This window comes from Lepidothrix coronata, unplaced genomic scaffold, assembly GCF_001604755.1.
Source record: "Lepidothrix coronata isolate B3197 unplaced genomic scaffold, Lepidothrix_coronata-1.0 Scaffold4, whole genome shotgun sequence".
In the NCBI taxonomy this organism is placed as follows: Eukaryota; Metazoa; Chordata; class Aves; order Passeriformes; family Pipridae; genus Lepidothrix; species Lepidothrix coronata.
Genome location: NW_016690184.1, coordinates 635092 through 653016, shown reverse-complemented (window position 1 = coordinate 653016; position 17925 = coordinate 635092). Strand labels below are relative to the sequence as shown.

General features: G+C 35.8%; 1 protein-coding gene across 1 annotated transcript in view; it reads left to right on the top strand.

The window, feature by feature from the left end:
- The window catches only part of EYS (eyes shut homolog (Drosophila)), a 784118-nt gene that overhangs the window by 505824 nt on the left and 260369 nt on the right, over positions 1-17925 (top strand). The window contains exon 31 of the mRNA XM_017823913.1: positions 16635-16785. Within this exon, the coding sequence (XP_017679402.1) occupies positions 16635-16785 (151 nt within the window). The remainder of the gene's footprint in view (positions 1-16634; positions 16786-17925) is intronic.

Sequence of the window (17925 nt, the reverse complement as noted above, 5' to 3'; positions counted from 1 at the left end):
AAGAAAGAGCTATCTTCTTTCCTTTGCAAAGAAAATACACTCTTTCAGGACAGCTCAGGCAATGGCCCACACTGATTTTTGCTACTGAAAAAGAAGGAATGCATACCATTTTTGTGATTCAGGTTAATTACTGAGCAATTAATAGTTAATAATTCTATTCACTTTAGAAGACTGGAAACGGTTTTGGACATTGTTTTAAGATGACATTCTGCGGATGACACCGAGTTGGGAGAGAGTGTTTATCAGCTCAAGGGTAGGAGGACTCTGCAGGGGGATCTGAACAGAGTGGATTGATGGGCCAAGGCTAATTGTATGAGCCTTATGTGAAATAGCTGAGGGAGTTGGAGCTCTTTAGCCAGGAGAAAATGAGGCTGAGAGAAGACCTTATGGCCCTCTACAACTTCCTGAAAGGAGACTGCGATGAGGTGGAGGTCAGTCTCTTCCCCCAGCTAACAAGCAGCAGGACAAGAGGAAACAGCCTCGAGTTGCACCAGGGGAGGTTTAGCTTGGATATTAGGAAAAGAAAATATTCACAGGAAGAGTTGTAAAGCATTAGAACAGGCTGCCCAGGGAAGTGGTTGGGTCACCATTCCTGGAGAGATTTAAAAGTCATGTAGACATGACAGTTAGAGACATGGTATTGGACTTGGCAGTGCTGGTTCAATAGTCAGACTTGATGGTCTAAAAGATCTTTTCCAACCTAAACAATTCTGTGATTCTATGATTCTAACATTTAAAACCTTAGTGACACAGATGTCAGAAAGATTTGGAATTGCTTCTCACTGTCATCTCAAGCATTTTCACATGTGCCTCAGTTAATTAAAAAGATATATATGTTGTATATATAAAAACTTCACATGTTTTTTTCTTTATTGACAGTTACATATATATTGTTGACAATTGGCTTTGATAGAGTCATTCTCAAAATATGCATTACTTGTATAAAGTTAACATTTAATTTAATTAACTGCAAATACAGCGTAGTAAGACTTTAAATAACTTTGATGGGAAATTACTGTAACTTATTCAGCAACTTTCTAGAGCTTTGAAACATTTACTCCTTTAGGAACTGGTTTTCAGTGAGATAAAAAAGTTTTGAACAACAGTATCTGGGAAGTTGGCGAAGGCAAGATGAAAATGTAGGAGATACTGCATATTCTAACAGTGCATGTGCAGAGAGTGGAATTTTCTTTGTTGTGCATATGTTAAGTATTATGAACAGACATCACGGATGATAATAATAATAAAAAAAATAGATTTTGTAATTTTTTGAAAGAAAATGCTAATTCCTACTACTTAATGTAATCCTAATTGTTTGGAGCTCTTTTGATGTAGTCCTATGATGGAAAAATTTTTGTCTTTCCAATTCACTAAAACAAATGCATTTCAGCTACTGAAGATAAGCTATCTTCAAAGAATATACTACCTCTACAATTTCGTACTAAATGAAACAAGTAGACTTAAAAGTAGTGAGAGTTGTGTAATACAAGTTGAAATACAGTGAAAATTAGATAGTGATAGTATCTTCCTTTTCTGCTTACAGGGGAACATTTTATTGCTTCCTTTATCCAAAAGAAATAATTACGGGTGTGAATAAAAGAAATGTCACACTTTCTAATGTTTGCAAATAAACATGCATATTACTGTCAGACTGCTTTATGCAGTTCTCATAGTTCACCAGAATAGTCATGCTAAAAGTCATTATGACTAAAAAAATTTAAACACTTTATTAAATTTGGATATAATACAAGGACTGGATTGGCATCAAAATCTGGGATATCTTGAATAATTTGGGATAGGATATAACATTTTGCATCAGATTAATCTAATTTATGGCATTGGCTGCTAAAACCAACACATTGCCAAGGTTTGCCTCAGAGAAGTGCCTGAGAGTTCCATTTTAGATGTAAACTAATATAGTTGTGTACTAGGTCTATTAATGAAAGTCATTGTAGCTGTTTCACTCATATGTCTGACTACCATTTTGATTTTCTTTAGAATGTTACTAGGGAAGTGAAAAATGCAGTGAAAAATGGATATGGGCAATATCCCAGAGGATTTAGATTTCTGCAGGATATTATGAAGGGTAGGAAATTTTAGACTCTCGCACTGGAAAGTTACCTGTTTGGTTTTGTACTGAACATACAGTTATTTGACTGGCAATGAGGGGGATGTTCTGCCACAGTCTTCTCATTCCAGCCCTTAACTGCCCTTATTAACTACTTTAAGATTTATCTTCTTCAATCTTTGTCACAAAAAACAGTTCATAAAATAACATGTATCAGAGAAACTACCCAAACTGCAGCAGCAATATTAGAAATTTGCCTTTTCTTCATCCACTCGTCTGCATTTCAGCAGCAATTATCTCAATACTAATAAAAATAGTTTCCTCAATTAAATTAAAAAAAAAGTTTTACTTTTAATCTCAAATCACAATTGCCCATTGCTTTAGCAAATCTATCCACTTTTAAATGAGTTATGCAGTAGATGTCATGAACACAACTTCTTTCTTCAATGTGATTCTGTCCACTTTGAAATTTATTTTTAATCAACTAAGACCATTTGGATTAGAAATCTGGTCTAGGAGTTCCATCAGTCTAGAAACTGACTACAAAATCTGGCAGTTGCTTTTTAAAGAGTGCATTATTCCTCTCCTTTAATTCCTGTTGTTTGTAATTTGAGCTTTGCAGTAGTTACCTACAGAACTTTTGAGATGCAAAAGTTTTCTGATTCCTCTAGTAAGAAAAAGATCTTTCCAATCATGCCATAATTCCGCACATGCTCACTCTGGAGAGAGTGTATATTGCTTGTTTGTGACAGCTTTTTATGAAGGTCTGAGAAAATCCTTATGGTGCAAAATATGCTGTATTATTATCCTTCAGAACATGCTACAAAGCTCATATTTTCCCTTGGCCTTTCAGAGAGGTAAGATAAGCAGATGATAGATAAAGTGGTTAGCAAAACCTGCAGATTCTTGTTTGTTTTTTTGTTTTGTCTTTGGCTGTTTTTATTTCACTTTCATTGCAAATTCCTATTTTTATTTTATCGCAAAGGTGCAGAACATTGACTTTCCTTGTTAATATACCAGCATATAGGTGAAGAAATCATTCATCTGTTGTGTCATGTACCGTGTAAATGTCATATACTCTTCTTAATGAAAATATACTTAATGGGCCATATCCTCAAAAAACAGTGTAAGTCACAAGATATTATTAGCAATGGCTGCTGCTTAATTAGAAAAGTGTATTATATATTAAAAAAATTGAGTAAGAAATACATTCTTGATGTAAAATAGCTTCAGGGTCTTTTAATTTTCTGGGCATCTCCCAAGGAAGATGTCAATGGATTTGCATCAGCTGCAAGATGTTTGTTGAAATACTTGGGGCATAGCAGGATTAACCCTGTTTTATATTATTACCCATACAAAAAAATTAGGAAGTTGTTGGATCTCTAAACTGGCCATTGACAGGGTCCTCACAAACATACTTTTTTAGCCATGGATATGCTGGTCTTTTTTTCAGTCTCTCCTAAAGTGTGTAGTGTAAAATTAGGGTGAATGAAATACAACACAATCTCACAATACAATTATGAGAAATTATCTCATAATTTCTAATTTTTATATGGTCTGAAAATTCTCCCAGCTCAGAGAAGCTTACTTGGAAAAAGTCCAGTTTATTACAATTAGTCCAATCTATTTATGGTGTATTAACACTGGTAATAAAATGACATTTATATTTCCTAAATTCCACTGTATCTTGAGTCCTAATTAGGTTATATCTGCTACTTAATGTCCAATATACATTTCAGAGAATGCTAAGTCAATGAAAAAAACTGATTTGAGAATACAGTTTTGATATAGAGGTATTTTCATTTAAAATGGAATGGAAATTATGATAATTTTGGAAATATTAATACTGCTGTCAAGACTTGGGTTTAAGGTGGAAAATAAGACTGAGTTGATCATGAAGTATCAAGAAAATAGAAGGATTCTTTTATCAGAAGGTTTTGGACAGAGACAAAGAAATTTAACTTAAAATACTTTTGGTAGCTATCACACAGATAAACAGGAAGAAGTGAAGCATATGCCCTGAAAAGGGTATTATGGAATATTTCTGAAAGGGAAAAGATGCTGACTTTGCAATAGCAAGGATTTGCTTTTGGCACAAGTAGCTCAAAAATGGAAAGCTAATTTCTAGGGGCTGAAGATTTCTGTTACACAGTGACACTACTACCACTCACTAGCAGAGCATGACAGTGCCAAAGAATGAGTAATGCTGGATTAAAGCAACAGAATCAAAGGAGGCTCTGATTTATGAACTGTGAGATTGAACTCATAAGAATCAAAACACACTAAATAGAGGAAAATTTTGAAATCTTGCTAGTCAAAATATATGTGCTTTCTAGTTCATTCTGCTACCACGTACCATACATTTAGAGAGAATTAAGTAGATTTTAATCCTTTCACAGATAAATAGAAGGGGAACCAAGCCAATAATATTCCCTCCTCTGACTAATTTTATTTCTTACTTTATCTCATAGATACTTTATAATTTAAATGTACTTTATCTTCCTATTTGGCAGTCAAGTGTTTAAAATAAATGATGGTGCTTCTTAAGAATAAATGTTCAATAAATAACAGTTTTCAGCTCATATTATATTTTTGTCCAAAAACCCCATGCAGTGCTACAGGTTTGGGGTGTCTGGAAGGCTGCCCAGAGGAAAAGGAGCTGGGTGTGCTGATCAACAGCCAGCTGAACATGAGCCAACAGTGTACCCAGGTGGGTAAGAAGGCCACTGACATCCTGTCTTGTACCAGATATAGTGTGGCCAGCAGGATCAGGACAGCAATTGGTCCCCTCTAATCAGCACTGGTGAGGCTTTCACCTCAAATTCTGTGTTCAGTTCTGGGCCCTTCACTGCAAGAAAGATATTGAGGTGCTGGAGCATGTCCAGAGAAGGGCAACGAAGCTGGTGAAGGGTCTGGAGCACAAGTCTTTCAGAAAGTGGCTGAGGGAGCTGGCGTTGTTTAGCCTGTAGAAAAGGAGGCTCAGTCTCTACAACTACCTGAAAGGAGTTCTTAGTCAGTTGGGGCTCAGCCTCTTCTCCCAAATAACAAGGAATCATGGCTAGGCTTTACAAACGAAGATTTGGGAAGGACTATACCCACATTTGCTGCAAGCACCCTGGGGGCTAAAGAGGCCAATGTGAGATAGATAAGTCCAATTGCAAAAGGTACAGCAGAAGGACTCCTTGGTTGGTGTCGGCGAGACATGATTCTTTCTGCATTGTCTTTTCTCCTCGAGAGTGATCCTGCGTGCGTTCTCAAAGGAAACAGCAGCGTTATAGATAATGTGTCTCCAGACCTCCTGATTGGAGGCCAGAGTAGAACAGTGATGAAGATCAATATGGCCAAGTCTGAGATATTGTTTCAGGGAGTCCTTGTATCTTCTCTTTGGGGCTCCTCTCTTGCAGCAGCCAGTGGCAAGTTCACCATAAAGCAGGATCTTAGGGAGGCAGTGGTCCTTCATCCTTGAGACGTGCCCTGCCCAACACAGCTGTGTTCTCAGCAACATGGCCTCAATACTTGTGATTTCTGCTTGTTCTAGAACAGATGTATTGGTCACATAATCTGACCAGTGGATGTTTAAGATTGTACGGAGGCAGATGGAAGCATTCTAAGAGTCACAGGTGGTGGCGGTAGATGACCCATGATTCAGATCCATATAAAAGAGTACACAGCACAGTGGCTCTGTAAACACTGATCTTTTTTCTTTAAGCTGACTTCCAGCCCAAAGAGCTCAGCAGCCTCAGCAAAGCAGGATGTTAAACGCTGCAGAGCTACTTCTGTGTGAGCAACGAGGGCGGCAGTGTCAGTGTAAAGCAGCTCCCAGACAAGATGATTTAAGGTCTTAGTATGGGCTTTCAGTTGCCTTAGGTTGGAAAGGCTTCCATCAGTACGATATCGAATGTAGATACCGTCTCGATCATTGAGGTCTACCGTGGCCCTTTGGAGCATCATGCTGAAAAAGATTGTGAATAGGATTGGTGCGAGAACGCAGCCTTGTTTCACACCATTAGTTATTAGAAAGGGCTCAGAAAGTGCATCACCATAACTGACTTGGCCATGCTGATCCTCATGAAGTGAGATGATCATTTTAAGGAACTTGGGAGGACATCCTAAACGTTCCAAAATCTGCCATAGACCTCTTCTGCTCACGGTATCGAAAGCCTTGGTGAGATCAACAAATGTTACATAGAGACCTTTATTCTGTTCCCTACACTTCTTTTACAATTCTCTGAGAACAAATATCATGTCTGTCATACTCCTGTTGGCTCTGAAATTACATTGGCTTTCAGGTAGAAGTTCTTCTGCTATAGCGGGTATTAGTCTGTTCAAAAGTATTCTTGCCAGGATTTTGCCAGCAATGGAGAGCAGAGTAATACCACAGTAATTTGAACAGTCTGATTTATCTCCCTTCTTCTTATACAAGGTGATGATGACTGCATCTTGAAGGTCTGATGGTAGTTCACCTAGTTCCCAACAGCGCACCACAAACTCGTGAAAATTTAGCATGGAGTGCTTGGCCCCCATGCTTCCAGACTTCAGGTGGAATTCCATCAACCCCAGCTGCCTTGCTGATTTTCACCTGCTGTATGGCCTTAAGAGTTTCTCCCATAGTAGGGGCAATATCCAATTCATTCTTCACTGGTTGCTGTGTAATGCACTGAATTGCTGAGTCTTGAATTGTACAGCTAGTACTGAAAAGAGTCTGAAAGTGTTCAGACCAACGATTCAGAATGGAGATTTTCTCTGTGTGTAGCACCTGACCCTCTGTCCTGAGTAGAGGGCTTTGGACTTGGTATGTAGGCCCATATGCTGTTTTCAAGGCCTCATAGAATCCTCTGTGATCACCTATATCTGCGCATAATTAAAATTTTCCTGCTAGATTGATCCACCACTTGTTCTGGATGTCACAAAGTTTCTGTTGGAGCTTGATGCATGCAAGACGAAAGGCTGCTTTTCTTACATGACAAGATAGTCGTGCAAAGTGTGCTTGCTTAGCAGTTCTCTTCTTCCTCAACAATTCCTGGATCTCTTGATTGTTTTCATCAAACCAGTCCTTATTCTTCTTGAAGGAGAACCCTAAGGACTCTTCAGAGGACTGCAGGATGCTATTTTTAATATGTTGCCAAAGTGTTACAGGAGAGGGATCTATGGAATGATCTTCGAGCCTAGTTTGAAGGTTTGCCTGGAATTTGTCTCTCACTGTAGCTGATTGAAGATCGTTAACTCGGAGTCCCCTCCTTGGGATACTGCCCCTTTTAGGTTTGAACTTAAGGTTGAAGTTAAGTTTACAGCACACAAGTCAATGATTTGTTTGGCATTCTGCACTAGGCATCACGCGGGTATGATAAACACTGTGAACATCTCTCTGTCGCACCAAGACATAATCAATGAGGTGCCAATGCTTGGATTTAGGATGCATCCAGGTTGTCTTCAGACCATTTTTCTGCTGAAAGATAGTGTTGGTGATGGTGAGCTGCTGCTCCGCACAGAATTCTGGCAGAAGGCAACCATTATCGTTGCAGTTTCCAACACCATGCTTGCCTAATACTCCTTTCCAGGCTTCAAAGTTCTTTCCTACTCTGACGTTGAAATCACCAAGGATAATGATCTTATCATCTGTGGGAACCTTTTGGGTATAAAATTTATCTTTTTCGGCAGGGTCAGATTGGAGGGTTGGGGCATATATACTAAAGATGACAATATGTTGCTTGTTGTGTAGTGGAAGGTGTAAGGAGACAATGCGGTCAGAATGACCTGTCGGCAGATTTTCGAGTTTAGGAACAATAGAGTTTTCGATCATGAAGCCAACTCCTGAGAGATGCTTTTCGGTTCTAGGTTTACCTGACCGGTAAACCGGCATGGTGTGTAACCGGCACCATGTTCTCTAAGGCTGCCTTCCTCATGGAGACAAACTTCACTGAGAGCAGCTATGTCGAGGACAAGAGGAAATGGCCTCAAGTTGAACCAGAGGAGGTTTAGTTTGGATATTAGGAAAAATTTCTTCACAGAAACAATTGTTAGTCATTGGAAGAGGCTGTCCAGGGAAGTGGTTGAGTCACCATCACTGGAGGTATTTAAAAGATGTTTAGAGGTGGCACTTAGGGACATGATGAACTTTCCAGTATTAGGTAATGGTTTGACTTGATGATCTTAGAGGTCTTTTCCAACCTAAGTGATTATATTATTCTATGATAATCCTCCCTTTTTAATGAGTTAGGACACTATGGAAATAATGATATTAAGGAAAGTGATAGGCCATCAATGATTTTATACTTGCCCAGTTTGCTTTGTAAGTAAGCATGGATTTCTGTAGCTGAAGATCATTTTTGTTTACAGAAATAAGTTTAATTTCTGTGTACAGAAATAAGTTTCAAGTACAGTGTATCACTGCAGTAATATTCTATTAATCTTAGATATTTTTTAAAAATAGGTTGAATTACTTTTTTTATGAAAATAGAACATATTAAACTTCAGTGGTAGAACTACTTTATCACAATTACGGGTTCTACTATTCTTTGAATTATCTTTATCATGAAAAACAAAATTATATTATTTTTCTAGATTCAAAAATTGTTAATTTTTTTCCTTACTTGCAATTGCCTTTGTCTGTCTTCATTAGAAAAAACAAAGAAACAACATGCCCTTTCTTACTGACTACTGCATATCACTAAATGCCATATCTGTTAGAGATATTGTCTCAACAATTTATGTATTTGCTGGAGGCTTTTCCTCAGGACATGTCCTTAGCTGGTTCTCAATTTGAGAGTATTTAAATTCCGTTCTATCCCATGTGATCTATACCATATCTCTCAACTCTGTTGTTCACATGATTAATTTCACAGAACATTCATAATTTTCTTATCAAAATAACCCCAATTGCTTATTTTTAAACAAAGTAGTAACAACATCAGCTGACTTTTTTAATATGTTTTAAATAATTTTTCCTTATAAAAAATAATAGAATGTAACAGTATCTTATTTCTGTAGGGATTTTGTTTTGAGGAAAGCAGATCTAAAATATATAATACACACAATCCAGTACTTTCTTTTATACACTTAAATGTGCTGAGCTCTTTGATTTCCTAATCAAAGTGATTTTAAGAACTCATGTTTTCACATGTGATAACAATGTATTTTATACAATAGATGCATATTAATAAGGAGTAAATATACTAGCTATCAGAAAGGAAGCTTAGTGAAAAAAACATTATAGGAATTAAAAAATAATTTATGGAATTTCTTTTTCCCTCTATGGATGAACATGTTACATCATTTGAACACAGCAGCATTAGCCACCATAGGCTACCATTTCTGTCTAAGATAAAATTTCTAAAATTTCTTGGGTTTAGAGTTTCAGGCCACACTTATTTGACCAAGGGACCACTGGTTTGACCTCTTCTATGTTATAAATAACCAATATTTTGTTCAGAAAGACACAAACTTCAATTAAATGAAACCCTTCTATTTTTAAAATATTTTCCTAAGATACACTTTGCTGTGGTCACCTCTTCCTAAGCCCATAGCAATGGTGGGTAATTTATATGTATAGATCATTCTGTCTGACAAACCCCAGCCAGTACTTCTGTGAAAAGCTGAAAATAAAAGGTGGGTAAAGATTCCCTTCTGCCCCTGCTAACCCTATGTCTCAGGTATGTGACCCTGACTGTAAGAGCAAGCAATGACAGACATCTGAGAGGTGTAATTCACTCTCACCTCAAAGATTTTTTTACCTCCTATATATACTTTCACCACAAAACTCAAGCTCTCTTATTTGAGACAGGTCCCAGAGAATGGAGAAACAAAAATAATTAGCCAGTTCTACACATTGCATCCAGAAGCCTGAAGGCATAAATTTTTATTAAAGTCATCATACTGTGGCAAATGTGAGGCAGCATGAGTATCTGAAAGATGATGCAAACCATCCTTTTCTCTACTGAAGAAAGAGGGATATGCAGAGAGCAGGACAAGAAGTATAGCTGTCTTGTTTATTCAGACAGTGCTGTGTGAATACTGTTACTTCTACTTAGTAAGAAGGAAGCTGTCTTTCTACTTTATCCCACATGATTCTCTTTCAGTCTGAGTTATCTGTAGGCAGAGAGATTGCACCTCTTCTGAAAGCAAATAAGCTTTGTCTCCCTGAAGGGCAGGATGGAGCTTGCAAAGAGTCTGCGGCAACAGCACAGACTGAGAAAATCCTGGGAAAAAAAAGCAGCCTGCCTTCTGTAGGTGGCAAACTCTAAGGGGAGCCTTGTAAGGACATCGAAGGAAGGAGATTTTGTTTGGGACCAACTGTATATAGTAAAGTCAGAGAATAAATTTGCTTTCAAGGCTTTCATTAAATCTATCACACTTATTGCTACATTTTCGTTATTTAAAAAGTAACTCTTTAAAAATCTGATTATCTTGTGTGCTAAATAAAGTCTATCTTTAAAGAAGGGGCTTTTTTTTTTTTTTGAGAAATCATTTTAACAAAAGGGGAACAATTCAGAATACCTTCAAAGGGAGCCATGGCCTCAGGAGACATGGTTGTTTATACCATGTTTAAACTGTTTTATTCTCCTTCTTTCTTTTTTTTTGTCTACTAACTAATGTTGCCAGAGCTTATACAGAGTCCTTTACCTAAACTGCTAGTTAAACCACACCTATAAATGTATAAGAAATGCCAACGAGATGATCCAGGCTCCACGATATCTGTTGTACATATTCACAGTCCTCCATTAACTTCAGAATTTCTCTAAAATGTTAGCTTGACACTAGTCTTCTTAAAATGATCAATTGAATTTTTCTTTCAGAAACAAGACTTCTTCAGTAAACAACTATGGTGTTCTACTGTTGATGATACATGATCACAGCCCTTCTGAACACTATGTATTAAAGATATAAGTTCTGCATTGCCAGACATGGAAGAATACCTTTTGCAATTCTGAAGTCACTACAACAATTACTTTATTCATTCTTTAAGAACTAAGATTTCACAGAGATATTAATATTAATATTTCCATATCTTGCAGTGATTTTTCAGAAATTGAGAATAAGGAAAGTGGACTTTCTGCTTACATATCTGTCTCAATATACAAAAGAACTTGCACTGATCAAATCTTCTAATAAAACAAAAGTTTAAAACTTACTGCATTTTTTTGCAGCTAAATAGCATTATTTTATTTTCTATCAAGCATTATTTTATTTTCTATCAATGCAATGTTAAAAAAAACCTTAATGGAAATAAAAAACCGTAATGAAATTGAAGCTTAATATGTTGTGCATGTTTTTTAATGTGCATGCTCCACAGAGTGGCTATTTTTCACAAACTTCTTATGAGGCAGCAGAGAATAAGCAACTGCCTTTTCCTAACAACATCATTGAATGCAGTGGATTTAATTATACTAAATTGATCATAATAACAGTTAATAGCAATTTAATTCCACCAATTAGTTTGATACAAACTGTTGTTTTATAGTCTGTTTAAGATAAAAGCTTACTTAGTCATGCCACATCTTGAGTACAAATCATATTCTACACATCCTCAGAACTCTGCAATCAAAGGAGACACTCAGACATTAAAATTTAGCTCCCGAAAGAGACAAATCTGTGGTGTATAGTGATATATTCTTGTTCAGATTACTTACCTAAACAAATACTAAAAATATTCCTGTCATAGCTACTTTCTTTTGCTTTCCATCTCAAAAGAGATCATTAGTGTCACTTCTAAGAATGAAAATTTTCTGCTTCTGAAACAACTTCTAGCAGGGACAAAACATAAAAACAGTAAAGTAGGACTCTAGTAACAGGCAACATACCTAAAACTTTGTTCTATATTATTTTCTAAGGAATATCAAAGGATACTTATGGATACTACAAGTGGGTTCCATATTATATGGCTGCCTTGGCCCCATGTTGCAAGTATAGAAATTATATTAAGGAGCACACAGACAGGATATAGAGATCAGAAATAATGTTGGCCTGCAGAGTTGATGTAAATAGGTATTTCCATCATGTGATTATCTTCTTATTCAACACAGTCTTTCAGTTGCACTACAAATTAGTGTTGCAAGTCTAAATCCAAGTCTAAACTTTCAAGGGTCTGAATGCCTGAATACAGTACTCTCATTTGAGCCAAGCTTTTCGCTAAATGACACTTTATTTACATCTACAGTTTAAATAAGTGCATATTGTTTCCTAAGTTTAATTTTTGTAAGTACTATTTAAGGTTGGTTCGATGAGAGCAGCAAGAAAATTGAAGCAGGAAACTGTAAAGACAGAAAAGGCCAGAGGCATAGATCACTGTTTTTCCTCTAGCTAAATCTATAGTAGTAAATAAAACTGAAATCTGAAGGCTGTTCTCTGGACCTGAGGCTAACTAGATCCCAGGTCGTGTCTAAAAAAATAACTATGGTAAAATATTTTGTCAACATGAGTTTGGAATGATTCCTGAATTGCACTAACAGCAAACCTTTTGAGTTTCAGAATTGGAGGTGATAGCTAACCTCGGTGGCAACTGTAACAGGAAGAGTGATGACTTTGTAAAAATATGGATGATTACATGTCAGGATGTGAATTTATGTTGTGGACCTATTTAGTGTAGTAGTGTAAGTGTAACCTCTGTGAAAAGAAAATGGGGTACTGTATTTATTTATTCCTTAGAATATGAAACAAAGTTTATTTCCTCCTCACTTTGTATTATTAGAGAAATTTACATCATTAGCTTCATTTTTCTTATTTGTTTAGCTAAATCCTGTTCTAAGACCAGACCAAGAAATCAGCTTCGGGCCCAGTAAATATGAGTTTGCTGTCAGAGGGAATGAGAAAAAATATGTTGTTGGCTCATTAGTTCATCAGCAACATAAAAGTGTGTGTTACCTGATGTCTCAGTAGGGCAGAGTCAGCACCAACAGAACTGCGCAGTCTAAAATGGTGCATCTTGCTGCAGAGCAAAAATTTAATGACTGTGAGTGTAACTGGTATATATTCTATCTAAATAAATCTACTGCAGGTAATAAGAGATTCTGCCTTACTCTGTAAATATTAGTATGGGATTGCAGGAGTTTCTTTGATGAAGAAAGGTGTCTCAGGACTGTAGAACTGTAGGATAATTCAGTGCAGAAAGACTTCAAGAGTTCTCTGGCCCAACCTTATACTCAAAGCAGGGACAGCCAAGAGCTCAGATGGGGTTGCTCAGGGCTTTATTCAACCATGTTTTGAAAATCTCCAAGGGTGAAACCTGCACAACCTCACTGATTAAAGAGGCCTAGATGTTCCATTCCTGAAGTTGCCTCAAACACCCTTGCAAAGCTATGAAGATTTCAAAACCAGTACTGAGTCAAAATTGATGCCACCTTTTAAAAGCGCATTAAGAAAATGTAAAATAATAATCAAATGTAATGAAAATGTTCTCAGCTTTAATTAAACAATTGTCTTCAATAAAAAAGAGGAATTTAGGAATTATTTCTTTTTTAGAATATGTGATAATAAAAATTCTTTACTTCTGGGCATTCACAACTCATATTTGACATAGATGTTTCCAAATATCTTATTGCTTTTATTTAATTGACTGAATTATAATATTACATCCTAAATAGTTCAGTGGTTATTAGTTAATTGTTTATTATTGTTTAGCATGGTCACATTCAAAGTGAAATTTCTAGAGAGAAGTAGGTTTCAGCCTTGTTTCTAGAACAAATTTCCCTTTCCTATTAGAAAAAAACAGGATCAAGAATTTTTATTCCCAGCAAGACTGCACAGCATGACTGACACTTAATACTTTATCCGAACATCCCCCTTTCCCTCCTGCTCTTCCTCCATTTGTTTTGTTACCTTTTTGCCATTTTATGATAATCTCAAAAATGTCATTTAATCATCACTGAAAAATGTCAGAAAGTAAGGACATTCTGTAAAGGGATTTGGATTTCATACAGACACTGTCATGTTTAGGTACTGTTATCCAGCAGTTATCAAATTATTGTCTGACCTTTCCATCCTTCTAACCTGCAAGACATTGGGCAATGGATTTAGTACTGTTTAGACAGAATTCATCTTCAGGTTATAATTAATAGGCCAATATTTAATCATTACATTTATGTGATTACAAATGAGGAAACTGTGAGCTATTACTGCTGGCTTAGACTGAGGCACAATTACTGGTAGCTTACCCAGCAAAAGTGCTTGAGAGTTGCTGTATGCATTTCCACATTTATAATTATGCAAAAAGCTCTATCATCTTACTTGACCTTTAAAGCCCCAATGTGCTGATTGTAGGAAAAGTATTCTAAAAGACTGATGGAAATTTCATACAGTGCATATATAACCCAGTGATTGTATCATCAGAAAATGCTAAACAATAAGTTTAAAGTTGTTATTCTAATTTGGCCAGACCTTGCTAGATTCAATCAAACACAATCAGAGGTGCATGGCTGACATTCTAACAAGCTTAGGGTGAAGGCGGCTAGTGCTTTGAATTGCATTAACTCATTTTTTGACAAATACTGGGTATTAATTTCAAACGTTTTTTTTATATAGGCACACAAAAATCCTTTTGGGTATCAATCACATAAGCTATTCAAGACAAGGTAACAAATCTGTCTAAAGCTAATGTGAAAAGAACTACATTTGTAAATAAGGTGTTTGTGTGATAGAAATACATACATGGTCATGTAACCTGCTACAGTGTTAGCATCTCAAAATATGTAGAAGTAATAGTAATTAAAAAAAAAATACAGAAAAGAAGATGTTTGAGCAGGTTTACTTCATTTACCACATCTGTCAATTCGTTACAAAAAAAAAACTCCTGTCAGTTCCATTCCTGACCCTCTTCCACTCCATCTTAAGTTGCACTAAACCAAGTCTGATTTAAAGTGCTTAAGAAATATTGCTATCTCAATATAATGCTTTTATTCAGAATTACAATATCATTTTATCAGGAAGGGAAGAAATTTTAAATATTTGCAAAATCATAATTGTTTCCTTAGAACTCTCACCTCATCTTTCTTCTGTAGAATGAAAATATCCAAGATGTCACACTGGGTTCAAGCCTTAAGAAAACCTGCCAAATCATTGCAAATAGAGCTACAGAGAATGTATGTGACAGTTACACACATTATCAGCAAACTTCCTTTGTAATCCAATAATGAAAATAGTGTGCTGCAGAACCTTGTGTGTATGCTTAGACATACAGCCATCATATAATATCTACAAAATATGTTAGGAAAACATTCCTTTCCTTGATTGCAGTTCTAGATATATTTAGCTCCTCTTTCTCATTCATGTTAGCCATTAATCAGCAAGTTCAAAAAAACTTGATAGGAGGAAAAAAAATTCCATAAACTGATCCATTAAAAAATTGTTTTTTAGTCCACAGAATCAAAACTAATTTATTTCTTTACTTAATTTTTATTTTAGCAGCAAAACAAATTTTTTTTGTTCTTCATCTGAAGCTATTTACCATAGTATGGATGGGCCATTTTTCTTGCAAAAACATTTATAGGCCTTTCTGTTAAAGAGATAAAACTATTTTGCATAATTTTCTAAAAGTATCTCAAAACAGAATTACAGGGAAAACATAGAGAACTGTTTGCAGATGTTGCTAATGTTAGCTCTCAGTCCTCTCAGTTAAAAAACTATAGAAGACCTTATCAAATAGTATGTGAAAAATCCTTTATATATCATCATCTGACAGAAAATAAGGAAGAAAACTTAATAAGGAAGAAATGCTCTTTTTGTAACTAAGAAGTATTCAAAAGGTAATTTTGCATTGTTAAATATAAACAGAATCATACTTTATGTATAACATTCTACTTAAATTACAGACTGTTGCTGTAATAGAGCTATAGTTTTGGAGTTGTTTTCCTTCTGTTTTTGGAGGGGTTTCCTGGATATGCTATTTTCACTATTTTTATGGTACCTATTTTGCAAAGGCACTTGAGTATTTTTAAACATATAGCTGATTGAACTCTGATTTATTTCATGTAAAGAGAGAAGGAGAGACTAAAAGAAATTTCTACATAAGAGACTTGTTTAGTTCTGATATTTCTTCACTGTGCTTTCTTACATGAAGATAAAGTGCTCACTGCCACTTGGCTATTGCAGTGTAAATGACCTTTGCATCATAAAAAATTGAAGGAAACCAAATTGTTTGCTTAGTATCTTCTGTTTATTGTTGAAAATTTATGCCTGTTTTTAAAAGCAACACTTTTAAGAGGGTGTTTGGATGTGAGAGGGAAATGGGAATAGATATATTAATATCAGGGCCTAAAATTACTGCCTTCAGCTTTAGGAATGATACTTTTGATGATAAGCATTACATATCATAGTATCTTAATAACGGTCTTATTTTTTTATTCATGTCATTATTATGTGTTTTGGCTTTTTTAGTGATTACTCTGCTCAGATTTACAATATGGCTTCATTTTAATGGAAGTTCAAACCCCAAAGACATGCCAACTTACAGCTTCTTTTATGTTTATAGTCTGTAATATAAACCAGCTATGTACTTGATTTTCTTTCCTTGTTGCTTTAGTAACAGCCTAATTAATTTGTCAGATGGTAAAATGTGCCTATTTCTAAATTTACACAGGCAAAGCATGGTACCATGTGAAGCAGAACTGTCAATCCTGAAGTTATCTTCAAATACAAGTATAACTAGAAATTTCTGGTCCGATTCACATTGGCTTAAAACAGGACCCATATTTGTTGGTGGTTTGCCTCATCGTTACACAACAAAACAGGTATTTTTATTATTGTTGTTTATTTTTATTTAAGAATTTTTTATTTTAAGAATGGCATGTTGAGTAGGATATAACTGAAGAGATTTAAACCATGCAAAAAATAAAAATTATTTACAGCTTTTTGAGGATTACACCTAAGTGATGACTATGGTCCCTTGAAGAGTATTGTTCATGTGAGGGACTTTGGTAAGTGAATAGAAACAACATTCTGGTCTGAAGTTATGAACTGAAATCCTGTTTGCCTTGATTAGGTAGAGTTAAGGAGCAAATACGATCAAATTTAGAGGAAGTACCTATTACCTCAGGTGCTGGTTCTATTAAGATGTGAAAATACTCTTATGGAGGATTTTGAGGTACAGTAGTCACAATAACAGATGCACATCACTTAAGTGATTTCCAATAAAATTTTTTTTTTATCACTCAAACTCTTCACACTTGCATAGATGAAAGACCCAGGCCCTGTAATTCATTTGAAACTGGTACTGTGTACCCAAGTCAGTCTCTGACTTCCTTGTCTAAAGACAACCTGTGTTGCTACCTGGACTCTTTAACCCTCTTGTCTCATGTCTCAAATGCATTTCCGGAAAGTAAAGCTGTTCACATTACATAACAAAGACTACTTGTCAGTGTTTGTATATTTTCCACACATAGTGAAATAAACTAAACTGTTAGCGCTGAGTTATTCTGGTCTGGGTCTCATTTATCTAAACGCTGGTGTTTGGAAAGGTGTTACCCCACAACTGCAGCAAATTTAATCTGTGGGGTTTTGTTTTCCCAGTGCACAGCAAAATCATATAGTCAGAGATGGACATATGTAATCCAATTTTAATTTTTTAAGCCATATTTTGGGTAGGCTTTACCCTGTGACAATTGATTTAACCTCTTCATTTCTGTTCTGTTCTTCAGTAAGTGAGGGTCATCCTATCATGAGGCAAATAGAGTAATTTCAAGTACCAGGAGGTTTTTAATGCTGCTATTATAATGCAGCATTTTTAAATTGCTTTTACCCTATAATAAATTGCACAGTAACCAATGAAGTGGCAAGACTGTGGAAATCCAACTTAGAAGTTCTTGTGAGTAGGTGCTTTTAAGGTTGTAAAGTATTTAGCCAAAAGTATACTTTTAAATACCACACACTGG